This window comes from Streptopelia decaocto, assembly GCF_964273445.1.
Source record: "Streptopelia decaocto genome assembly, chromosome: 8".
NCBI lineage: Eukaryota > Metazoa > Chordata > Aves > Columbiformes > Columbidae > Streptopelia > Streptopelia decaocto.
Window position 1 is genome coordinate 22,034,143 of NC_138662.1, and position 25,450 is coordinate 22,059,592.

At 59.5% G+C, this 25,450-nt stretch overlaps 1 protein-coding gene across 1 annotated transcript in view; it reads right to left on the reverse strand.

Moving 5' to 3' along the window:
* PLXND1 (plexin D1) overlaps positions 1-15,577 on the reverse strand; it is a 75,853-nt gene extending 60,276 nt beyond the window's left edge. Inside the window, exon 1 of the mRNA XM_082059726.1 lies at positions 14,142-15,577. Coding sequence (XP_081915852.1) covers positions 14,142-15,452 — 1,311 coding nt within the window. The 5' untranslated portion in view covers positions 15,453-15,577. The remainder of the gene's footprint in view (positions 1-14,141) is intronic.
* Between the last annotated feature and the right edge of the window lie 9,873 nt (positions 15,578-25,450).

Genomic DNA, 25,450 nt, shown 5'->3' on the forward strand with positions numbered 1-25,450 from the left:
CCCCAGACCACGGCAGGGCTGGTGACCCCTGCATGGCGGGGCTGGTGACCCCTGCATGGCGGGGCTCGCTCCCTGCACCCCCAGACCACGGCGGGGCTGGTGACCCCTGCATGGCGGGGCTGGTGACCCCTGCATGGCGGGGCTCGCTCCCCGCACCCCCAGACCACGGCAGGGCTGGTGACCCCTGCATGGCGGGGCTCGCTCCCCGCACCCCCAGACCACGGCGGGGCTGGTGACCCCTGCATGGCGGGGCTCGCTCCCTGCACCCCCAGACCACGGCGGGGCTGGTGACCCCTGCACGGCGGGGCTGGTGACCCCTGCATGGTGGGGCTCGCTCCCTGCACCCCCAGACCACGGCGGGGCTGGTGACCCCTGCACGGCGGGGCTCGCCCCCCGCTGCTGGGCAGCGCGAACGTGCTGCCCGGGCGGCAGAGCGGGTCCTCTGCACAGAACCAGCCGACCCCGCTGCCCTGCGCCCAGCAGACACCAGACCGCTGGACACGCGGACAGACAGACGGGGGAACCTTCCTCTGCTCCAGCCAGTGCCAAGCAGGAGCCGACACGCTCGGAGCTGCAGCTCGGTTCACATGGGACCGAGATGAAAGGATCGAGTGTTGCGGATGCAAGTGACTTTGCTAAATGGATTTCGCAGGTTTACAGCACTTCATTGTATTAAAAAAAATAAAATCGCAGCCAAAATTCTTAAGTGTGTATGTTTCCCCTATAGCTGAGCAACGCGATATTTCTGTACTGCAGAGAGGATATGGCAAGCCATTCATGTTTCTGATTTAATGGTCCCTTCCATTCACAGCCAGACCTTTAGAAATGCACTTGGGTTTACTTATTTGTCTTGGGGATTATTATCTCTAGCCCCTCTTCACCACCCTTTGCCGACACGAAGCACCCCCGGCGCACAGGGCTCCTTCCCGCCGAGGGGCGGAGGCACGGGGGGGGTCAGCCCCATCTCGGCAGCGGCTCCCGGGGCAGCCAGGGCCAGAATTTCTCTGCCAGCGGCTTCTCCGCCCCCAGCCCGAGGGACTCGGCCCTTTCCTCTCACAGGTGGCCAAAACCACGGGAAGTTCCTTATCTGCTGCGCCTGTGTATAAATCACACGCTTCAGACCTCGTATCAGCACAGAGTGTTTTCCACAGTAAACAGGACGTAACTATTCTCAGACAGGCCAGCGCTGTCAATACACTTCGGCCACACACATCCTTCCTCCGAAACACCTTTCTTCAAATGACATCAGCTCTTCCGACCGACGCGCAGGAGGAGACAGATGGTGTGTCCCTCTCGGGGGTCCCGGGGGAGGGTGACGCGCGGAGCTGCTGTGACCGCGGCACCGAGGGGACACCGCACTGCGCCACACTACAGTAAACAGGATGCGGCCGAGTCCCGTCGCCGCGCAGCGCCGGGTGCAGGGCCGCGCGGACACCGCGCCGCGGGCGCTCACGGCCGCTCCACGCGGAACGGGCCCCGTCCTGCTCCAGCCCCAGTCAAACCGCCTACCCCGACCGGGGCAGCACACGCTAAGCTCCCTTCCAAAGCCAATCTCCTGCTATCACCTGCACTTTAAAGCAGCCCTGTGGGCATTTGCCACTATTTTTCTGCTACACACGCTGAACACAGTAACTCATGGAAATATTGCGTGGGTCCAGATTCAGATCCCCGCTGCCACCGCCCAGCAGCGTCCCCGCAGCCCCGCTCGCGGGACCGCGACTCCGCGTTCCTGCGAAACTTCACAAGTGACGCGATTAATTCAAACCAAGGAGCCACACCTAAGGGGAGAGTTGGTCAGATCGACCCCATTGCAAAAACAAAGCGGGACAGAGATAAAGGATTTCCAGCCACATCAGAGCTCAAGAGTTCAGCTATTTTCATGGTGTGAGTTCAGTTCTTTATCCCAGGCCTAAAAGGAGCAGAAAAAGCGATTTCCCAGAGTTTCCATGACGGCCCCGGGCGCTGCGCCCCAGCGCAGGATGTCCCCGCGGGAAGGAAGTCTGCTGGAAACAGAGGGAGGAAGAGGAGTGGTGAGGAAAACCACGGAATGCGCTGACTTCTGCATCCTGTGTTTGTGACCTTAAAAATAGTCCTGAAGCAAAGATGGGGTTTATTTCTGAATCCAAAGCAGGCTGCCGCTCCGAACAAAGCCCCGCGGCTCTCCCTCCGCAGGCCTCCGTGCCGGGGTCCGCAGCGCGCAGCCGCCCCTCGCACGCGCACCCCCGCGGGTTACTGCGCCGGCTCCGGCGCGCCGGAGTCCTGGGAAAATGACACAGCCAGCACCCGACAATCCGCTCCAAACTTGTTGATTTGTGGGACTTAGCCATCGTCTTCATAGGCTCAAAATTTGGCAGTTGCTCCCACACAACTGACGTTTTGAGGCCATTAAAGTCTGTGATAAAACGGCTCTGGTTTTATCTCTTGCCTTGCTTAACATAAACCATTAGGCTTTTATTAACATTTGGGTATGACTCAGGGAAATCTCTGATTGCAGAGAGAATATCCAAAATAATTCGGATACCGTCCGAAGAGCATAGCAGGACATGGACTCACAGTCGAACTGGAGAGACTAAAAAGCAACATGGAAGGGTCGCACAGGCACTGCAGGAAAGCGGCAGAGGGAGAGGCGGCGGCACAACCAGCGCGGCACAACCAGCGCGGCCCCGGCGCAGCCCTGGCGCAGCCCCGCGCCGTCTGCGCACACAATCACGCGTTTATCTGCTGCAGCCCGGCTACCAGAGCTGTCAAAACAGGCTCCTCGGGATGCCCGCAGGAAAATGCCATCCGCAGAAGAGGCCTCCGCTGTTCAGGCACTCGAGATGTAAGTGGCCTCTAATTGTAGTGCTGCCGCAAGGGCAGGAATTAGCACAGAGCTCTTCTAACTTCCCATCACATTTTTTAGGCAATGGGAGGCAGATCAATGTGCACTCTCGGCCAGTCGAGGCACTCGGGCTGAGAACCTCTGATAGAATGAATCTTGCTGAAATTTTCTCAAGAACCATCCACACTAAGTAATCAGCTCCCCCCAGCACGGGAGACACCCTTTAAGAAAGGCTTACAATGAGGTTTGCACCTGCTTTCACTGTTTACTTAGACCACAAGTTTCTTGAGCGAGAAAGCAGCGTTTTTCCTGCGCTCTGCACACCTGCACGGTGCCCGTGACCGGGAGCTGCCCGCGCGGCAGCGGCGACGGGCCCGGTCCGCGCTGCACCGAACGCTCGGGAACTGGTGCCGGGCAGCCCGGGCACCCGCACCGCTCGTCCTGCCCTCCACCGATTTCCGAGTTTCGGCAACGGTCAAGATGCTCCCTGCACAGGCTGAGCCCACCGGCCCCCGAAAACACACAAGAAACTGTTTTCGGCAAGTCTGCAAAGACACAGATCTGCAGCCAGTGCGGAGCCGAGCCTGGGCGAGACCAAAGTGCCGCACCTGAGCCGCAGGAGTCACGTCCACCTCCGCCACAGACCGCAGACCATGCAGGGGCGGTGGGCGGAGATGCCGGACGATGCTTCAGCACCACGGCTCAGCCAGGCTCTGGCAGCCCCGGCAGAGCTCACGCACAGCTCAGCTGCTGCCTGCAGGAACCCAGCGCGGGGAAGACGCGCTGAGAGACTGGGACGGGATGGGGGATCAGCCAGGCTGCAGGCAAAGCCAGGCGGCCCGTGACGGCGCGGCCGAAGCCCGGCCTGAACAAACAGGGGCTTCCTGTGGCCACCCGTCTGTGCCGTGTCACCTCGGGTGCAGGAGGAAAGGGTGGGGGTGTCACAACGGGAGCCTTCCTCAGGCGTTGGGGAGGATGCAGGAGCTCCGGGGAGTCCCTGGAGGCTCCAGCCTCGGCTCCAGCTGGCGGTTAGATGGTGTGACCAGCACCCCCTCCATCTCCTCCAGCACCCCCTCCATCTCCAACTCCTCCACCACCTCCTCCTGCGGGAACTGGTGACCCACGCCTGTCCATCGCTCCGCAAGCCCCAGCCCCGTCGTGCTGACCCCGAGGCTGAACCGCTGGTAGAGAAAGCCAAGGGCAATGTTGAGAGGACCTGCTCTGCACCGACCTCCCCCAAAACCCCTTCCCCGGCCGGGCAGCCCCGCACAGGTCCCCTGCTCGCCACACACGTGCCAGGAGCTGAAACAGCACGTGCAGCTGCCCGGGGAATGCTCAGAGCAGAGAAACAGGCAAAAGTAGCAGCCTTTTAACTGAAACTGCACATCCTTCATGCTGCCAGGAAGACTGGTCAAGCTTATTATGTTAGCCTTCATCCTGCATTAAATACAATACTTCAGATTATACGATCAAATCCCCCAGGAATGGGTAGGCAGAGGGATTAGCGAACAACAGGCTCCAAAGGGGCTGTCACAGTCAGAACAGCCCGTATTTAGGCAGCGAGAGCTTGTCTGTCCTTTCAACCGACCGCACACGGCTCCGCCGCCCGGGCCCAGGACGGCGGGCAGGGAGCAGCCGAGCCGCTTGTCCCACGGACGCTCATGCTGCTCTGAAAGCCAAATTAACTTGTCCCCCTCTAAACCCTCTCGAGTCTGATGCCTGATTTGTTCAAGCTGTACTTTCTGAGCTGCTCCTTCCACTGCTCAAGCTGTGTTTCTCATTTATGTTGAGCTTTGGCTTCAGTAACCAACCTCGAACTATACGAACTCCTTCCCTCAGGGACGAGTCCAGGGTGAACCGGGAGTTGGGCTGTTCGATCTTCAGAGGTTATATATTTTTGTTATTGCTACTACTAACACTTAGCACTTCCCATGCTCCAAGAGCTCTGACAGTGCATCTGTGCGATCTGGGCTGAAAAAAGCATCCATTAAAGTAACAACTTCTTACCTAACACAACTGGTCTTTTGCATGTGTCGGTTCAAGTCTGCTTCATTTAGCCATAGTTTATAGTAAACGTTTTCCTGCATTTTCCTCATTAGTTCTGCCAAGTCAATTAAACTCAGATAATGAGCAGAACCCCCCTGCTCGTGCACACATCCCCAGTAAAAGCCGGCTCTGGGGCCGTGCTGGTCCGCGGGCACCACGGCACACCAGCCCCGGCACCGCCATCCAGACACAGCAACGGCGGCTCCCGCCAGCGCCCAGCGCACCACGGAGACGTGGAAAACGCCTTTCTGCCCATTAACCGAGCACCCCAAACGCAGGAGCGACCAAGGCGTGGAGATGTGGTCCAAGGCAGACACGGTTATTCTCCTGTACAAAGCAAACGCCACTCTCTGGGTATCTCTCAACGCACTGTGCTTGTTGAATCGCCAGTACTGCATCTCCACAGCTCCATCTTTGGAGGTCCTCCCTCCAATTAGGATCAACAGAATCATTTCAAAATTTGCTAAAAATGAGCAGTCCTGCTGGATTCAGCAGGCGCGCACTCCTCCTGTCGGGTCAGGGTGTGGAAGGCTTGCTTTTTCTCTGTCGTTTTATGTTTTAATGTGTCTGCAAGATTTGCAGGAGCTGACCTTTCCAAAGCTGTTTGCAGAGATCGCCACGTTTGCAGGCTGCCGTGGGACCGGATCCCAGCAAAAAGTTCCACTGGTGATCCCAGGGCCACCACATTGCGATCCCAGCTCCTCCCCAGCGCCTGAACCCTTCTTCAGCAGCTTATTTGACAGCGGCCACGTAGCGTTTCTGCGTCGAGGAGCCCCAGGGTGCGGTGGGGCTGGGCCGGGGTGCTCCCTGGTGGGGAACCCCAGGGGGGACGAGTGGGGACACCCACCCACGCCAGCCCTGGCGCACCCTGGGACACACACGACTCCAACCAAAGGAAAAAGCGTGGGGAAGAAACCATCTGTATCGGTTGCACTTCAGATGCAGATGGCTGTCCCCTCACGCAAAGATTTGGATGCAATTTCCTCCCCACTTGGTGACCCAACACCGACTGCCCCAAGCCCGGCCGGAGCCCCGTGGCGTGCGCCGCCTCCCAGGAACCGCCCGTGACCCCCCAAGCCCGGCCGGAGCCCCGTGGCGTGCGCCGCCTCCCAGCCGCGGGGCAGCTCCCCAGGAGCCGCCCGTGACCGCGCACGGTCCGGTGCCCTCGCACCGCCTGCTGTGAACACCGGCTCTACCACACACACCGGGGGGTGACAGGGGCTCACGAGTCAAACACCTTCGGAAACCGCTACTTTATATTACATTAAAAACCCTTCATCTTTCACATCTCCCCTTCTTCATCCAGTGCTACCATTATAGCGTAAGCTTTTCCCAGCTCTTCCTAAAACGCTCTCTCCACACAGCCTGTGCTAGAACACGCCAGGTTTCCAGTGGCCCGCTGTAACCAGGCGACCCACCCGCGATGGCTCGTGGCCCGTGGCAGCCCCGACCCGGCGAACGCCGGCAGCGGTCAGCGCACGATGGGACACACGTCCAGGAGCTGAAGGGTTTTACTGCAGAAGGGAGCAGTGCAAAGCACATAATACCTTAAACAGAGAGGAGACAGAAATGGGAATACAAATTCCAAATTTCTTTCACATAGCAGAGGTACATGTTTCCAAAATCCAGACTTCCAGGCAATTTTGCTCCTGGGCTAGAATTGTGAGATTTGTATTACAGTATCACTTGCAGTGCATGAGCTGCAATCTTGTCAGAACGACCCCGAGACAGAAAAACCCTGAATATCCAAGTTAACCCCCCAGCCAAGAACAGCCCCAGGTGATGCACCTCTCGTCCCAGCCCTCGCCGGCCAGGCTGTGCCCATCCCCGCGTCCCGAGCCGGGCGGGAGGCCCGGGCGCCGGCAGCAGCACAGCGCTCTGCTCGGACCGCGGGCCGTCACCGCGGCACGACGCCACAGCCCCATGTCCTCCTGCCCCGGGACGTCCTGGCCCCAGCCCCAGCACAGCGCTCTGCTCGGACCGCGGGCCGTCACCGCGGCACGACGCCACAGCCCCACGTCCTCCTGCCCCGGGACGTCCTGGTCCCAGCCCCAGCACGACCGCGTGCGAGGAGCCAGCGGATGCTCCCCACGCTGACGTGCAGCAGATAACGAGGTGAAATCATCACGGGCCTTCACATCAGCGCTGCCCACCCGTGTGCCACGTCTCCCGGGGCCGAGCGGGCAGTGTGACAGGCGCCCGGGCAGCGAGCCACCCCCCGCCCGCTGGCCCCGCTCACCGCGGCGGCACCAGCAGAGCTGCTCTCCAGATGCTGGAAACCAGCGCTGCTCCCTCGGCTCAGACACACCACTACGCTCTACCGCTCTCTCCGAGCGGGAGATTGCCAGGGACAGCCTGCCAGCTCTGCACTCGCTGCACGGTGCGACAGCCCAACTCAAAAGAAAACAAGAACTTGCAACCATTTCTTCACCAACCAAACAAAACAAAACAAAAGGCAAAGCAGAGTCCTCCTGCAGATGCAGGGATCAGCTCATCACCACGCTGCGCCCCGGGTACACGTGCTGGGGACGGTGACGCAGCAGCACTGCAGCCCCCGTCCCTCACCCCTCGGTGCCGGGGGGCGGTCGCAGGTGCCCGCACGTGCCGCGCGGAGCCCGCGCCGGGAGCTGCCGCCGTGGCAGCGTGTGGCCGCGCTCAGGTGCCTCTAATTGATTGTTTCCAACCGCTGCTGGTCCTGGCTTGCCCTGTGTTTGCATTAAATTACCACAGCCAGGGGCTCAGACCTATTATGTTTCCAGCAACCTGCTGGAAGAGGTCATCAGAGCAGAGAACCCAACGGCACGGCTGCCTCCCAGTTTAAACAGACGCCTACTGGGATTTTCATGGCACAGTGAGGTGTTTGTACAGCGTCCCCAGGCATCCGTCCACATCTCCAGGGGCTTATTCAGCTCTCCGGGTGCCCTCAGCCCCACCAATCTGCTCTCTCAAATACCACAAAATAGACTCTGAAAAATCAGAAAAGAGATGGCAAGTCCCTTCATTTCCACCCACCAAGACCCTGCAGCTGAGCTGGCACCCACGGGGGCTCTGGGGAGCAGGTTTGTGTTCACGGGTGGGAGTCAAATGCCCACGCTGGAAAATGTCTGGGGATATACAAATAAAGGTGGTTGAAAACCCCTGAATTCAGGGGCTGCTGCCAGGACAGGATCAGCACCCGCGCGTATGAGCTGCGCGTCCTCCTGCCAGATGTGCCTCCCCGTGCAACACTGGACTTCGCCAAAATGATCCTTCTCCTGTTTCCCACCTCAACCATTACTCAGTTACAGGAGATCTGATGAGCTCAATGGATCCAAATTAATCTGAGTTTCTGGCTGCCCAGAATAACAAGGTCTGCGCAGCCGGCTGTGGTTATGGCTCTCCAGAAAGCGGCGGCACTCGCCCCCTGGGCCAGCACCGGCCACCCGCGCCAGCAGCCGCTTTCTGTTCTCCCACCTGAAGCTGCACAACTGCTGCTTTCCAGGCACAGGAACCGCCACTTCGAATTTCCCTCTGCAACGTGGGATCTGTTTGAGCTTGAGATGTAAAGCAGGGGGAGCCCCGGGGCCCGTTCCCACCACCCACCCCAGCCGCTCCCGGAGCCGCGCGGCTGGGCACGGCACCGCGGATCGGCACGGCACCGCGGATCAGCACGGCACCGCGGATCAGCACGGCACCGCGGATCGGCACGGCACCGGGTGCAGGGGAAGCCCCGGGGCCCGTTCCCACCACCCACCCCAGCCGCTCCCGGAGCCGCGCGGGTGGGCACAGCACCGCGGCTCGGCACAGCACCGCGGCTGGGCACGGCACCGCGGATCGGCACGGCACCGGGTGCAGGGGAAGCCCCGGGCGCCAGCAGCCCGAGCCCAGCCCACTGGCCCTGCCGGGACGAGGCTCACACGGCTCCTGCTCCCAGCTGCCTGCGTTTGCCCTGGCTGCAAACAGAACCTTGTGTTCTCACATGAATTCCCAGGGAAACACACGCAGCAGCTGGTCAGGACGCGCTAATCGCAGGCACAGAGCAGGTATGCGGCGCTGGGGTCCGAGTGCGGAGCCCAGCAAAGCCCAGGCTGTCCCTGAACCTCTGTCCTGGGCAGCGCCCGGGACGGCAGCGTGGGGGACGATGGCTGATCCAGCTGCGCAGGAACGGGGCACGTTAGCGACCCCAAACACAACACGTCCTGCAAAAAGCAGAAACTGAGTCTGCTACGAGAGCTCCTGCCTCATTTTTAATGTACAAATTAAGTGTAAATTCCCAGTTTCCTTTCTGTGGCTAATCCTTCAGATTTATTTGAGTAGATGTAAGGTTAGAGCACATTTATTTTCATGTTTGGAATTTCTAAATTATTATAAACCAGCACTTCAAAGTAACTCAGCTCCTAAAAAACCCAGTCCCATGGAGATGCCACAGTATATTTGGACAGTAAGTAGCTGCTTAGTCATATTCCCACGTGTATATGAGGGTTTTTTGTCTTTGGGAACATTTTCTGAGTGGTTTCAAACCACATTTCTGTGCCCAGACACACAGATACGCTGAGACTGTTCACACAGCCTGCCCAAGGAGCTCGTTTCATCTAACCAGCCCGTACAGCGAAGCTCACTGGTGGGTATCTCATCATCACACCACAGAACACTGTGCTCAATGAGCATGCAGGATCTGACACAAAACCACAAGAGCCAGAAACTTGAGAATTAATGCTGAAACGCATCATTATCCCAGGCCGCTGTGCCCACGGGTCTCAGCACAGGAAACAAACTGGATTTTCAGCCTTTTTTGAGTCGTAGCCCCCAAAACATTTCCCAGGAGAGACGCAGATCCCTGGCCAGCAAATGTAAGTCTAATGAATACAAGTGTGCTTGCCCTCGTTACCTCTCCAGGAGAGTTTAGAAGGAGATCACGGGGCTCAGCACAGAAACCACAGAGTCCAGCGTTGCTGGGATGAAGTTACCAGCTCCGCTTTTCCTCAGCTGTGCTTGTTGGCCATGCAGTGTGCTCTGTTTTGTGTTAGACCCCCACGTCAGCCCCTGTGTGCACCCGCGGAGTGGGAAGCTTTGCAGAGATGCCTGGAAACCCACGTCCACTTGCCCTTGTGCTGCAGCCACGGCCGGGGCAGGGGCTGGGGCAGGGGGCTGGGGCAGGGGGCTGGGGCAGGGGGCCGGGGCAGGGGGCCGGGGCAGGGGGCCGGGGCAGGGGGCCGGGGGCAGGGGGCCGGGACCGCCTGGCAGCCGCCCCCTTTCCTGGCCAAAAGAGCAGCTGCCGGCTGGAGCAGCACAAAGGTGCCCACTCTGCCCCCCGCCCCAAACCAGCCCAGAGACGGGACGGTGGCGAGAGGATGCCACAGGGGACACAGCGGTGGCACAGCACAGCTGTCCACAGCGCAGGACCAGCTGTCCTGGCATTGTCAGCGGTGCCGGGGCAGGGACACCCCGCAGGGACACCCCGCACGGCCATCAGGAGCCAGGACGGGTCCCACCCCGGCTGTTCCGCAGGGGCCCTGGTGCACCGCAGCAGTGCCGCGCTCCGGCCACGCCGCCGGTGTGACCTTCAAAGCCACCGCGCCACAGTCCTGCTGGGGCGGAACAGCTCAAACACAGAGCAAACCCGCTCGGGGTCCCTGGCTCCGACGAGCGGCACATCGCTGCAAACAACGCTCCAGACAGGCTGTGCAGAGCTCAGACTCCTCTGCTCCCCGGGGGCTCAGGGCCAGATTCCACCTGGGCTTCAAGTGGGCAAAATGCAGCAGTGACTTCGCGAGCATTTCATTATAACTGCATGTGTTACAAAGACAGCCCAGTATTTGATACAAAACTCATTATAAAAAGCTATTTTTGTTGAGGGAAAGCAATCCTAGTGCTCACCCACTCACTCTCAGTATAAGAACCTGATCAAACGAAATCCTTCCCTAATACATCCTCCTTCCCCTAAGCTGCCGCTGCGAATTCACCTCCTCGGAAAGGGACTTTTCAGCAGCGCTCACTGAACACAACCAGCCAGCCTCCCCTCCTGACCCCGACCATGCTCCTCTGCACGTCTTCTCCAGGTCTCACAAAGCCGTTAAGCATGTGCTTAATTGCAAGTTAACAACCCCACCAAAGAGACAGGCCTTCTCCCGGGCCAAGGTGGCCACTCCCGCTGCCCAGCCTGGGGATGCAGGCTAACCGGCGGCGCCCCTGGCTAACCTGCAGCGCCCCTGGCTAACCGGCGGCGCCCCCAGACCCACCTGCCCTCGCCTCCTCCTGCACAGCCGGTCCCACACGGTCGCAGCGGGAGCCGAACAAGCGGCTGCCACCACACCGACCACAACCACTCGGGAGCGCTGCCCTGCCCGGGGATGAAGCTCCTCCGTTGGTACCAGCCTCACCCGACCCTGTCATGACGCTGATGGGCAACCAGCCTGGCCCCCCATCAGCGAGCAGTGCCACGGGACGCCATGGGGCTGCTCCCGAAGCCACCGCTGGCAGCCGAGGCTGCCGCTCCCCGGCTGAGTCACAGCGATGCTGCAGGAGAGGAGCATTCAATTAGAGAGAAGAGCACACAAGGGGGCAATGATTTTCCTTTCACACCACATTACGCCTAACAGCCCGTGCTCCGTATTTGTAACAACCCACTACTCCAGCCCAACGCAAGCTCGGAATGAATCAGGCCGTCATTACGGGTTTATTTTTTCTTCCAGAAAGAGCTTAAAACCCAACCACCTAGTCCACAGGAAGAGCTAATGAACCACAATTTTGATAATACCGGAGCATCCATCAGCGATGCACAGGCAAAAGGAAACCTGGAAACCCACCAATGGGTGGAGAAGTGGAGCTCGTAATGGGAAGGCAGCGAGGTGCTGATCTGCTCCACCGGAACAGCTGCTGCTTTAATACATTTTCCTGCTGCGTTCCCAGGGCTGGGACACAAAATGTATTGGAGTATTTCATTGTCTTGAAGGTGGAAATTGATGTTAGGTTTCTGCAGCACAAAGCAACACAGTATTACAACTCTTCTCTTGACACTGCCACTCTGGGGCTTGAAAACGAAAACAGCTTGTTAACTTGTTGGCAGTTCTAATGGCTAAGTAAAAAGCAAAAATAAGAAAGCAAGCAAGCAAGCAAAGCTCTCCTTCTGACTGGTAAGAAGGTTTCCCAGCAGGCTTGGTCAGCGGTTCCAGAGGAATACGCTTCAAATAAATGGAAGTATAGAAATATTAGGCATGAACGAATATTAATGGTATGCTTCATTTGTATCCTGCTGTACTTGACATCAAAGGAGCTCAGAATAGCTTTACAAATGCAATTTTACACTACGTGTAAGTTAGGTTTCTCAGTAATACTAATAAGTACAGGAGTAAAGCAAGCGAGGGAGCGGAGGCACCTCGGGTTACAGGACAGCTCAAGGTCAGCAGCAGCAGCAGCGTCAGGCGGCGCCAGAAGCCGGTTCTCCCCGCTCACCCCACGGAACCACCGACCACCCTGCCGTCTCCATCCGAACGCGCTCACAGCCCGACCTCACGCGGTGGTAAACACGGGGGTTTCTGCTGACTCCCGCAGCACTGGCAAGGCCCAGGGAGCTCCCGCTTGCTCCTCTGAACCTCCCGTCCCGTCGCCCACCCCTTCCCGGTCACGGGCACCCTCCACAGGCAGCTTTGGTGGCACCAACACACACCGCACCTCTGGTCGCGCTCCCCGCCCCCCAGGGAGCAGACAGAAGGGGCACGTTCTACAGCGACCCAAGGATGGACCGAAATCTCATTTCTGCGCTGTCTCCCTGGAGTCAGTAGGGAATTAGCTGTCTAAATACTTTACTGGAGACAGCGCTTTATATTTTAAACAATTGCATTTAATAGACCGGTGTTACTCATTATTATTTTCCTTACTGAACAAAAGTTGGAAAAGACACAGTCTTCCAACAGTCCTGGAGCACTGAGGAAGCCCAAGGGAAGTGGGTGTGCTGCTGCCATTGCCTTTCAGTGACAAGGACAACTGTCACCGTTAACTGAGTCCCAGCACAGCTCCTCCTCTTGCCCCGCCTGGCAGCGACCGCTGGATCCTGCCGGGGCTGGTTGGCGGGGGTGCTGAGCTCCAGCCACCGCCAGCAGCACCGCGGGCGCCTTCCCGTCCTGTCAGCGGGACTCCTGCCCCCAGCGACTCGCCCGAGAGCCGTCACCATGCCAAGGCTCCTGACTGGGTTCCCAGTGCTAACACACAGAGTCTTTGTGGAATTAAGTCAAAAGCCAGAACAACTACCAGATTTCCTGGCTGTCAGGCAGCTTGTACTTTGCCACCAGGGAAAAACTATTCGACTTCGCTAGAGTAGGTCTATGAACCAGTGCATTAAGACTACATATTTTAAGACAGTGTGGAGATGCCACACTAAACACTTTGGTTACCATGGGAAACCTTTCTCTCTTTGCCACTGGCATTGCACAGGGAAGCCCAAGCCCAAACACTCTATCTTGCCTTTGAAACCAAACAGATGTTTTTACGATCTTTGATGGAGCTGAGTTATGTGTCGTTCCCAGAGGAAGGCAAAAATGCAGTGTTAAAGCAGCCTTTTTTTCTTACTTTTTTCCCCCCAAGCCTCGCATATCTTTAGTGAAAGGGAAAACAGGAGTCTTTACCTGGCGTTAACATTTACGGCGACTCAGTAACAAATTGTGACAATGGCAAACTTTTACCCGAACGCAGCAGAACCGGCCAGCCCATGTGCGCGTCCCCAGCAGGGCTGTCCGGCCGGGACGGGCCGCGGGCACGGACCGGCGGGGCTGGCGACGCTCGCCGGCCGCGCAGGGACAGCCGGGGCAGCGCGGCCGGCGCGCCCGTGAGTCATCGCGGCGGGGGAACAGCGGCGTCCCCGGACAGACGGGGGACGGCCTCCCCCCAACAGACACACCGACATTCTCCCTGTAGTTGCATCCCCACCGCACGCTCTGGCTGCAGGAACAAGCAGCTGGGACCCAACCGGCTTTACATTGCCACCCGGCGCGATACGGGTCCCGCGGGAGCGCGGAAAGGCACGGGGAGCGGCGAGAACCGAGTGCGTGGAGAGGAAAGCAGGGAGTGGAGTGTGGGGAGCGAGGAGCGGCAAGAGGGGAACGCGGGGAGCGGAGCGAGAGGAGCAGAGCGCACCCGCCCGCCCGCGGTTCGCGCTCCCGCCCGGGGATGCGGCGGCAGCAGCGGCGGAACGGGACGGGGCCGCCGCATCCCGCCGCCCACCGGCTCCCGCGCACGTCCCGTCCCGGGACGCGCCGTCCCCGCCGCCCCCGCCCGGGTGCCGGCAGGTGCCCGCCCGTACCTGTATGTTGCGCTTCTCGCAGGCCGGGCCGGTGCCCTGCACCACGCTGTCCAGCACGGTGACCATGCCGGCGGCCGGGCTGACGAAGCAGGAGTTCCGGGCGGCCCGGATCGTCTCCTCGATCTCGGCGAAGCGGAAGACGCAGAGCGCGGACTGCGGCCGCCCCCCGCCGCCGGCCCCGGCCCGCTCGAAGACGCCGAAGAGCAGCTCCTCGGCGGGCGGCGGGGCCGGGGCCGCGGGGCTGCGCCAGACCGCCCGCGCCGGGAACACGGACACCAGGCGGGTGAAGGCGTCGGCGGCGCCGCCGCAGCGCAGCCCCAGCTGGATGTAGGACTCGGTCAGCTTCTTGGTCTCGCCGCTGCCGTTGAGGGTGGCCTCGGCCGGCTCGCCCAGGCAGATGCGGGCCAGCAGGCTGTGCGAGGGGCTCTCCTTGTCGCCCGCGTTGGCCTCGCTGTTGAGCGCCAGGTAGGCGTAGGGGCGGCGGGCGGGCGGCGCGGCGCCGCGCTGCAGGAAGGCGCGGACGAAGCTGAGCTTGTGCCGCGCCTTGGCGCCCTGCTTGATCTTGAAGATGTTGTCGTCGGAGGGGTTGATGTCGAAGGTGAAGAGCTTGGCCAGGTCGCCGCGGGCGTTGAGGGCGCGGATGGCGATCTCGGGCGTGTTCTCGAAGCGGTGGTCCTCCAGGCTGCGGTTGCGGGGGAAGAAGGGGCTGCCGAAGCCGGTGTAGGTAGCGGCCACCAACAGCCGCGCCCCGCCGCCGCCGCCGCGCCGCAGCACCAGCCCCACGGTAGAGGCGTTGGGGTGGTTGGCCGCCACGTTCAGCATGCTGGGGAAGACGGTGACGGGGTCGCTGCCGCCCGGCGGGAAGCGCACGGCCACCGCCGAGATGTTGGCCATGCTGCGCAGCTGGCAGAGACCCTGGTAGATGGAGCCGCAGACGACGAGGACGCCCTGCTCGGGGTCGGGCTGCAGGATCTTGTTGTAGTTGTTGGTGAGCACCTTGGGGTGCTCGCAGGAGGCCTGCGGCAGCTGCGGCGCGTGGCAGAGCGGGCTGTCCAGCACCGGCCCCACCGCCGCCTCCGCCTCCAGCGCCAGCTCGCCCCCCGACAGCTGGAAGAGGCGGTTGACGGCCGCCAGGTAGACGCGGGAGCCGGGGCCGTCCAGGGCGAAGTTGTTGGTGGGGGTGGGCGAGAGGAACTTGCGCTGCACCTCCAGGCCGGCGGCGCGGCCGGGCAGCAGCGGCAGCAGCAGGGGCAGCAGCAGGAGCAGCAGCGCGGGGGGCCGCGGCTCAGCGCCCGCCGCCGCCGGAGCCATCCCGCCGCCCGCGCCGCCGCGCCGCAGAGTGCATGAGCCCGCCGGAGCGGCGGGAGGGGCCGGGCCGCGGGGCCGCTTCCTGCGGAGGCAGCGCGCCCGCCGCCGAGCGACGCCCGCGGGAAGTGGCGGCCGCGGCGGGTGCGCGGCGCTGCGCGGCGGGGGGCGGCGGGGCGCGCTCACGGCCGCGCCTCCCTCCTCCGCCCGCCCCTGCCCCCGCCCTCTCGGCGTTACTCACGGGTCTCGGTGCGGGCCCGTCATGTGAGTGCCGCGAAGTTACCGATGTGCGTCCGCGCACCAGCGCGCCCCGCGGGACGGCGGCCCCCCCCGCCGCGGGAGCGGCTCCGCCGTCCCCTTTGCGTTTTCGAGCAGGACGGGCGGGGCAAGAAGCACCTTCCGCAGCTGCGGAGCAGCACGGCGAGCGGGAATAGACATCCCCCCGTCGCCCCCGGGAGCCGGGCTGGGCGTCCCCGGGGCGGGCACCCTGTGGACAAATGTGCCAAGCACTTACGGGGAGGGGGTGCCCGGGGGGTCCCCCCAGTTTCCCGCAGCACGGCCGCCGCGCCAGGGCTGCCGGGCCCGTCCCAGCCGCTGCGGGCTGAGCGCTTGGGGAGAGTGGGGGGGTCGGGGTGTCAGCGCGGCCCCCGGACGCCGCCCGCACGGCCACAGCCCCAGGGCACCCCCGAACAGCTCCCCGGGGAATGGGGCGGGGGAAGCGCAGGCCCCCGCCGGGCTCCACCCCCAGAGAAGCTTTGCCCGCTCGCCTTGCAAAGAGCCGAGTTCAAAGTAGGACCGTGAATCTCCTCTGCCCTCCAACGGGCTCTTTTAACGGAGGAAAAATAAATAAAAATAAAAGACACAGAAGTGATGATATTCCCAATTCCACCCACTGGAACGCACAACGAGGGGAACAGCCCCCAGACAGCGCAGCCTCTGATCCACCCTCCCTATCACGCAGGAACGCTCCACCTGTGTGGGTGAAGGTGTGAACTCACGTCTCTGCAGCTCTTGTTCTTCCCTTGTCAGCAGGCACATGAACTGCCCCCCTGGCTGTGGAGGGGACCACGCTCCCGCACCGAGGAGCTCTACCAGGTGAGCTCTGCAAAGTCAGGATCCGTCCTGGGACGGGAGAATGTCCAGGGCCACGCTCTCTGCAGCAGGTGCTTGGTTTGCCCACGTAGCTGAATGAAAGAGCCCCAGGCAGTTGCCCAGACCAGCGCTCACCTCCTGCCGCGCCATCGCGACACAGGGCACAGCCCAGAGCCCACCCAGGAGCCACCCAGCTCCTTGGGCAGCACGTCCCTGTGCAAGAGGGGCACAGCGGGGCTCCAGCACCATGCAGGCACGTTGGTCGTGGTGCTCGCAGCACTGCATGGACACATCAAGCCAAAGCGATGGCGGAGCCGACAGCCAGACGGGGTGGTTACGGGACACGGGCACAGTGTCCTTGTCTCAAGCCTGAGTTCCCACTACGAGCAGAGGCCGAGCTGGAGCATCCGCGCGATGGAGGAAGCGCAGGGGAAGCCCGCAGGCTCGGTTCCCCGTGCGGCTGCAGCGCTCCATCAGTGTGGCACGGGGCTCCGTGGCAGGCTGAGCCTGGAGGCGCCTCGCCAGCCACAGCCAGCAGCATCCAAGCCAAGGGCAGAGAGCTGAGCTGGGGTTTGGTCACAGCCGGCCGGGAATGCTCCGCAGGTGAGCTGCGCTCCCTCTGCCGTCCCCAGCGCTGCCCGCCTGCCCTCACGGCACCTGGCTTCATTTACACAGAACAAGCTAGCGAGCCTGGTGAGGATTCTGCTGTTCCGGAGAGAAAAATCCTCTGTTGTTGTCTGATCTCATTTCTACAACTGCCAATTTCCCTCACCCCTTCCTGTCCTCCTCGCCCTCGTCAGAGCACTAATTAATACAGAACTGCCTTGGCCACGCCATGTCCACCTAAATGTGCATTGAATTAAATGCTGTGCTTTCGTGCTATCTAACTCATTGTCTCTGCTAATCATATCCTTAATTAATAGAGTTATTAGCTGTTTTTAAATGTGGGACTCCCAGTTGCTGGGTTTTTTTAAACTACAAGTTAGCAATTTTAAAATGTGATCATGTCTTTAATTGCATAGAAATAAACCCCCATGATCCCAAACCCTTAATCTGCCTATTTTAGGATTTCTTATGGCTGCTTATCCTGATAGTAGAGCATCTTCCATGTAAAATCAGCCTTTTAAGGCATATCAAATTAGGTTCCAGATTACAGTCAGTTTAAAAAAAAATAGGCCAAAGAACATAGAAAAATGTGTGACTTACCCAGAGGGGCTGGCACGGGCTGGGTCAGAAACGGCCCCCAGGAGCTCCGGCCCCCGTTCCCTGTGCCCAGCAGTTATCTACAGAGATACAATTAAAGACAAAATATTGGTGGTATTGAAGGATTATTTGACAAAGGTTTTATTGTTGTTGTTGTTGTTAGGAAACAATCCTCTGGTAAGATGCTTTGAGGGGAATATTTTCCAGAAATGATTTCCCCCCCCAATTATCTGGGCTGTTAGAAGCTGCGGTGAGTATTTCTAATGGAGCAGTAGAGGTTTTTAAATATCTAATACACAGATCTCACCATTATTTTTCATTCAGGAAGAAAAAAAGGTCAAAGTGAAACCACATGGCTCTTGCCACAGACCGTCACCCCCAGCCAAAATCACCTCCTGTGTGACTCCTGCCCGGGCCCAAAGATAACAGTCTTTCAGTCGTCTCTGGGGGCAGAGGGGCTGTGCGCAACAACTCAAAACCCCTTTAATTATTAATAAATATATTTACACGAGCACAGTTTCCCTTTAGGGGAAACATGAGTTACTCATGCAGTTACTCAGGTTATATTGACTCAACACTGTCAAAACCCAGGGTCTAATCACTTCCACACGGGGGTATAAACACCTATTTATTCAGCAGGGTCCGTGCGCAGGTAGCGGTGAGCGGGTTTGGGAAGCAGGTTCCACGCCGGTCCTGGCTCGGCCGCCGCGGTCGCACAGCCCGGCTGCGCCGTGCAGCGGCTCAGACGCTCCCTCCGCTCCCAGCCCGCTGCTTGCTTTCCATCTGCTTCACTCTTGGCCTCTAAGTGTGCTATTTGGGTCATTTTCTATATACACGATTGCAGGGCAGGCTGGCAGAGACCGCAAGGTGCATTCACAAACGCTCAGCAGACACGTGTGTTGAATCCTTTTGGCTGCCTGCGTTCCCCCTCAGAAACGCGTACTGATGGAAAACAGCCATTGAACGGCTCTGGGAGCAGAGCAGGGGTCCAGCTCAAGCCTGTTCCCCATCCTGAGAGGCCACCAGCCGTTACCCCAGAGAAGCGGGTAAGACGTAGGCGAGAGCAGAGCCGTCCTGCCTAGTCCCCAGCAGCCCAGCCCAGCGCCGGCCAGGACAGGGCTCTCCTGGAGGGGCACTTCCAAACAGAGAGGAACCTGGCACCGGGGACACGCCAGGGCAGCTGAGGAAAAGCTGAGAAGCACTTAGACACAGGGAAATCATTGCCTGAACAAGAGCCGCTCCCTGATGACCACGCTCATCTGGTGCTCTCCAGTCCGCCTGCCACCCTGCCTTTGTCCAGCCTGTTGTTAGGGTCCACGTCATCAGGCTGGACGCGTCCGCAAAGTGCTCGCAACGGCACTTCAGGGCACTCAGAAATAACAGAGCGCTTGGAAACAGGCTGATGAGCCACCCTCGGTATAGTTTTGGATGAGCGTGGACCAAGTCCCTGTTTTATTGTTATTATCTGTATTGCAGGCACTGCTTACGGAGCGGGAGGTCAGGCTGCCATTACCGCTATTACTAATGATTTAGCACGCCAGGAGTCTGCTAGGGGCTTAGAGAAAGATTAGGGCAAGGTCCCTTCCCAAACGTCTTTTAATCTAAACACGCTCCGGTGTGGTCTCGGGCTTTGCTGCCGACGGCTGCGGCAGGAACCGCGCCGGCACGGTGCGCTCCGCGGCCGCGGCCCCAGCGCTGCGCAGGAGGGGAGCGCGATTTATGGGGACCCGGGGAACCTCCTGAGTCAAATCACACTTCTTTCCCTCAAGCCGCTTTGTGTTCAAAGACAAACGTTTCCCAGTGTAACAGAGAGCGTTGCTCCCTTCAGAGTGCGTCATGCAGTCACAACCTTGTCTGCAGCGTGCAGCCGCTGACGTGCTCGCGTGAGGGATTCGCCCCCAGAGAGGGGCTGTGCAGACAGAGGCCGTGGGCATGGAGAGGTCTCCTTCTAGGTCAGTGACAGATTCGGTGCTGGTGAAAGTTCACACACACAATAATGGCAGGAGTTTCCAGACCAGGAGGTTTATCACAAGGCAATAAAAACCCATATCTTTTGTAGCCTGCGCTGGGGTTTGACCCGGGCACCGCGGGTGGGAAGCTGGGATGCAAAAGCACCAGGTTCCCCAGTTTCCCACAGGTCTCCTCGGTGACCTGTTGCTTTTATTTTCTTTAGAGGCTTAGAAAGGGCTCGGCACTCACTCCCCCAGCTCCACAGCAGTCGGGGTGGACACGTGGCTGTGAGCTCCAGTGGGTCTCCAGCTCTGCTCCGTGGAAATGCAGCACGTGCTGGGCAGGCGGCTGGATGAACCCCTTCGGGCCCCGGCCTGGCTACGCTAACGGTCTCTCGTCCACACGTGTCCCGGTCGTGCAGACCGTGGGGCGTCGCGGGCGCCACAGCGGTGCACGGCGCAGCCAGTCCCTTCGCTGGATCCCCACCAGCACCAGCCCAGGGGGGTTCTGGCCAGACGATCAGACTTGATGCAACTACAGGGTAAAGGAGGGTTCCATCCAGTCCTGCGCTGACCTCTGGGGAAACTGAGGTGCATGGCACCTCTCTGAGCTTCAGAGGGGTATTGGATAAAGATCAAGTGCCCCAGGTGATGTTCTGCGAGGACAGCACCAGCACGTTTCTCACAGCACAGAGACGGGAGGCCACAAGCTCCCAGCACCCCAGTGCACAAGCCCCGCTCTGCGGGTCCCATCCCAGCACCAGCCCCAACACCCCACTGGGGCTGGGCAGCTGCTCCCCACCGGGCCCCGAGAGCCACAGATACCCCTGCCCGGCTCGTGACACCCCACAGCGAGGGCGCAGGACCGGCGAGGGCTCGGGGCTGCAGGGGCCGCTCGCCCGCTGGAGCGGCAGCTGTGCCCAACGCGAGGGGAGTGCCGCGTCTCGTCCGCGCCAGCCCCGCGCCGGCCCCGCGCGCTCCAGCAGCGGAGGATGCGGCACTTGGCTCCGAGCGAAGGAAGCGAACGCAACATAAAGCAGAGCATCCCCTCGTGGGATCCACAGCGGGGGCCATGCTGATCGTTCCAAACAAAGCATGGCTGCGCTGGAAGCGAGCCTGGGTCTTACCCCGGGATTCACACAGGAAGGCCCGAGCTGACCCAAACAGCAAAGCCCTGCAATAACCACCAGCGAGGCTGATCCTACCGGCTCTGTTCAAACATCCTCCGCCAAAGCCTGGAGGAGGCTTTTCCTTGTGAAGTCAGGCGGGATCGTGCCGCGCTCTTCACAATATGCTAACTTTGCACTGCGCAGTTGCTCAAGACGTGCTTGAGTAGACAGGCCACCGCTACCCGTTAACCGAAACAAACGGGAAAGGGGGAGAGCTTACAACACAACAATTGCTTTCAATTAGAGGAAATATCTATTGCCAAAATATGTCAGCGGAATTTGACAGACTACATTTTTAACTGCGTACTGCTGAAGAACGGGCTGCACTAGAATGCAGCTTAAACTAAACAGGGATTTAATCCCCCTCCCTTCTTTCCCACAGTATAATCACCAGGCTGTAAATACGCCATCCTAGCCCACGCTAACCTTGTCCCAGCCAGTTCGACTTACCTCGGTAGCTTCAACGTTGTTCTCTCTCATCTTCACTGGGCTGTTTGAGGCCTCAGTGTCAATGCTCATAATGTGCTTTGAAGGGAATGGGCTAAATGTGGTTAATCGTAAAACTATCATTTGCTTGGCACATCTTAATACAAACCTAAGCATTTTGGTTAAAATCTCATGATTGCTTTAAAAGACACAGCACATTGCACTGAGCTCTGAGTCACTCCCGTATCTGGTGTCCAGCCCTAAGCATCTCTAGACTCCCATCAGCAACCCGGGCTGGTACCAGCACCGCTGACCCAGCCCTGCCCCATCGGTTCCCCCCTCCGGCACCCCAACCGTCACCCCCGCGCCATCCCCGCTCCAGCCCCACGCCTGCACCCCTGCCAGCGCCCCACGCCTGCACCCCTGTCCCCAGCCCACCCCTGCCCCCAGCCCACGCCTGCACCCCTGTCCCCAGCCCACGCCTGCACCCCAGCCCCCAGCCCACGCCTGCACCCCTGCCCCCAGCCCACGCCTGCACCCCTGTCCCCAGCCCACCCCTGCCCCCAGCCCACGCCTGCACCCCTGTCCCCAGCCCACGCCTGCACCCCAGCCCCCAGCCCACGCCTGCACCCCTGTCCCCAGCCCACGCCTGCACCCCTGTCCCCAGCCCACGCCTGCACCCCAGCCCCCAGCCCACGCCGTGCCCCGCCGCCTCGCCGCGCCCCACGCCTGGCGTTCGGGTCGCGGGGCAGGGGCAGCCCCTCGGGGTAACTTATCAGCAGCCGTCACCAACAGTACGTGCGCACGGCTCTTTACCGGCAAACCTGAAATGTTCCCATACCCGCGCCGCACCGCGGGCTGCCAGCTGCCATCTCCAGATACATCCCTGACGCGCAGTGTCCAGCACTGTGTTTGCTGTTGCCTCTAGTAGTTGTCTCTCATTATAATGTCACTCGTGGGGTGTCATCTGGTGGTGTATATTTTTGGACATATTGTAAACAGTGTGATCTCGTTCTTGGTGTTTCCCTGGTGGCCCAAACAGTCTTAAAGGTCTACACATTCCTCATGTGCAGTCAACACATTCATTAATCTCAGCGATGTGCCAAAGCTAAAAGTCACACACACACGTATATGTATAAAAAAAGATGTGTGCACGTGCACATTTAAAATGTCAGCAAGTCCTGTACTGGACTAGCTGTAGCATTTTGAATTTGTTAGCAGAAAGGGAGAGCAATCGGGCAGTTTCGGTTTAGCCTGCAAAGATATGGTCTATGTACAATCTGCGTGCTTCCGTGCATACGTATCGTCTGAACTCACCACAAAATCAATGACGCAAAATACGTGATGTCACAAAACTGCGTTCTAATGGAAACATTCACGTCAGTCTTTATACAAGTGAAATAGCTTTTTCTTTGGACTACCTGGATAAGTCAGTAGAACAGGCACCCAAAGTGCTTCACCTGCCAGTGAATGGGACCGAGCGGAGAGTAGAAAAGGTAGTAAACCAGCCTAAATAGTTAAAACCAGTTCAGCACTGTTTTAAAATGTCAACACCATACAGTCAAAGATTGGGGAATTGCCATAACTTGAAAGTCAGCTGTTCATTTTCCACCTAGGCAGCAGTCTTTTTGCTGTTTTCATTTCCACAGATCACATTGTCCATGGGTGTGCAGTGTATTTCAGGGGCTGTGGATGTCACAGCGGACACCCTGTTTTTCAGTGTGGGGGCAGAAGGAATCATGCAAATAATAGTGTCATCTTACCTGAGTTCAATGACAGTGACGTCGTCTCTCACACAGGGTGCAGAGCAATAGCTTCATTGCATTGAATAAGTTGCTCAGCCCTGGAAAGGCCAGGGAAATGGCAGCAACCCCTCGTTTCACAGCGCTGATCTGCAGAGAGAGAGGATAATGAGCTTTAATAACAACGAGGACTAAGGAGCTGCCGGCGCGGGCTCCGCGCGGAGGGTGCTGGGCTGGGCGCTGAGCTCCGCGGCCGCCCATCGGGAGGGTTCGCTCCCGGGCTGGACGGGGACAAACCCGGTTCACTCCCACCATCGGGTCACATTTGGGCTCCATCAGTTTGTGTCCCCCCAGAGCAGAACCCGGGATTTCCCACCCGTGCCATCCACACCCCCCGGCCCGCAGCACCCAGCCCTGCGGCAGGACCGGCTCTGCGTCCTCCCGCCCGCAGCACCCAGCCCTGCGGCAGGACCGGCTCTGCGTCCTCCCGCCCGCAGCACCCAGCCCTGCGGCAGGACCGGCTCTGCGTCCTCCCGCCCGCAGCACCCAGCCCTGCGGCAGGACCGGCTCTGCGTCCTCCCGCCCGCAGCACCCAGCCCTGCGGCAGGACCGGCTCTGCGTCCTCCCGCCCGCAGCACCCAGCCCTGCGGCAGGACCGGCTCTGCGTCCTCCCGCCCGCGGGGCCCAGCCTGCCCCGTCTCACTGCTCACGCCCGGAAAGGCAACCGGGACCTGTCAGGGGTCACGGTAGAGAACACACATTTCACTGGGCGACTTTAGGACGTGTCACAAAATATGGGACCGTTGTCCTCCCGGCCAGCGGGTCCTTTCAGGCCAGGAGGCTGGACACCCGACCAGGCTCCCAGTGAGAGCGGCCCGCAGGCAGAAAGGGGTTGCAGGTTTGGGTCAGCTCCCGGAGCAGAGGTGCGAGCAGCACCAAAGCCATCACCGCTGGCGCTCGTTAGGCGCTCACGGCAACCGGACGGAGGTGCCCAGGATGGAGCGAGCCACCGCGGTTTCTGTAACCTGGAATCTGACCTCCTCATCTGCTTATCTCCCCCCGCTGCTCTCTGTCCTCTCGCACAGAGAACAGCTTGTCATACAAGGGCAGGCTCCTTTAACCTACTTAATGGCACTTTTCACCTTCAGGGTCTGCTCATGCACTGGGTTTATCTTTCAATCAATGTTCTTCTTCTAAGTGATGTCTATTTAAGCCTGTCTTTAAAAAAAATGCAAAACTTACTCCTGGTTTCAATCAGAACTGTCGATCAGTCACCTTGCTTGTTTTAGCCTTGTTGGCCATGTTTGGACTGTTCCCCGCAGACCTGACACTCCTAGAGCTGTTCCCGCAGACCTGACACTCCTGGAGCTGTTCCTGCAGACCTGACACTCACTCCTGGAGCTGTTCCCGCAGACCTGACACTCCTGGAGCTGTTCCTGCAGACCTGACACTCCTAGAGCTGTTCTCGCAGACCTGACACTCCTGGAGCTGTTCCCGCAGACCTGACACTCCTAGAGCTGTTCCCGCAGACCTGACACTCCTAGAGCTGTTCCCGCAGACCTGACACTCCTAGAGCTGTTCCCGCAGACCTGACACTCCTAGAGCTGTTCTCGCAGACCTGACACTCCTGGAGCTGTTCCTGCAGACCTGACACTCCTAGAGCTGTTCCTGCAGATCAGATCTGACACCCCCGAGCGCTCACCCGGACGCCCATCCCCGGCACCAGTTCTGCTGAGCAAAACTAGAGCCGCGCTCACAGAGCCCGTCCTGCACCCGCTGGCATGAGACCCACGGAGCCAGCACCGCAGGATCTGGCCCCCTGGCTGTTCAGATGGAGAAGGTGGAATAAATATTAGCGGTTAAACTAGTAATTAACCTGCCACTTGAAATATCCAACAGGCCCCATGTTTTCCTCCCAGTTGATGCAAATGAGAGTTGATTGTAAACATCTCATGCCTAAATTATACCTTAGAGACTCCAAGTAACGCAGTTGGCCTTGCCTGAATTATTTCAATGAAAACAAGGCAGACAAATGAGTGTAATTGTCCCACTTCTTTCACCCGCCAGCTCGTGCCTTGCTTGGAAACTCTTGCAGCTGGACGTCCATGCAAAGTTTTGACTGTAAATGTACCTCTTGCCAGGGGTCTCACACTTAATCAGCTCCAGATCAGAGAGCTCTGGTCCCGTGCAGGAGCTGGGCAAGGACAGCAGGTAAAAATACATCTGTTCCCTACGCCACTTCCCTTGTTGCATGAAACTTTGCGTCTGTCTTACACAAAGACAGCAGAGCAGCCCCGGCTGCAGCTTTCTGTTCCACAATCAGGAGAAACAAGCCGGTGCCCAGTTCCTCCCCAGGGGCCAGTTCTGCCCCTCGCGCGCGTGTCCTCCACCGACACACACTGCGGAAGCGCCACACGCAGCGA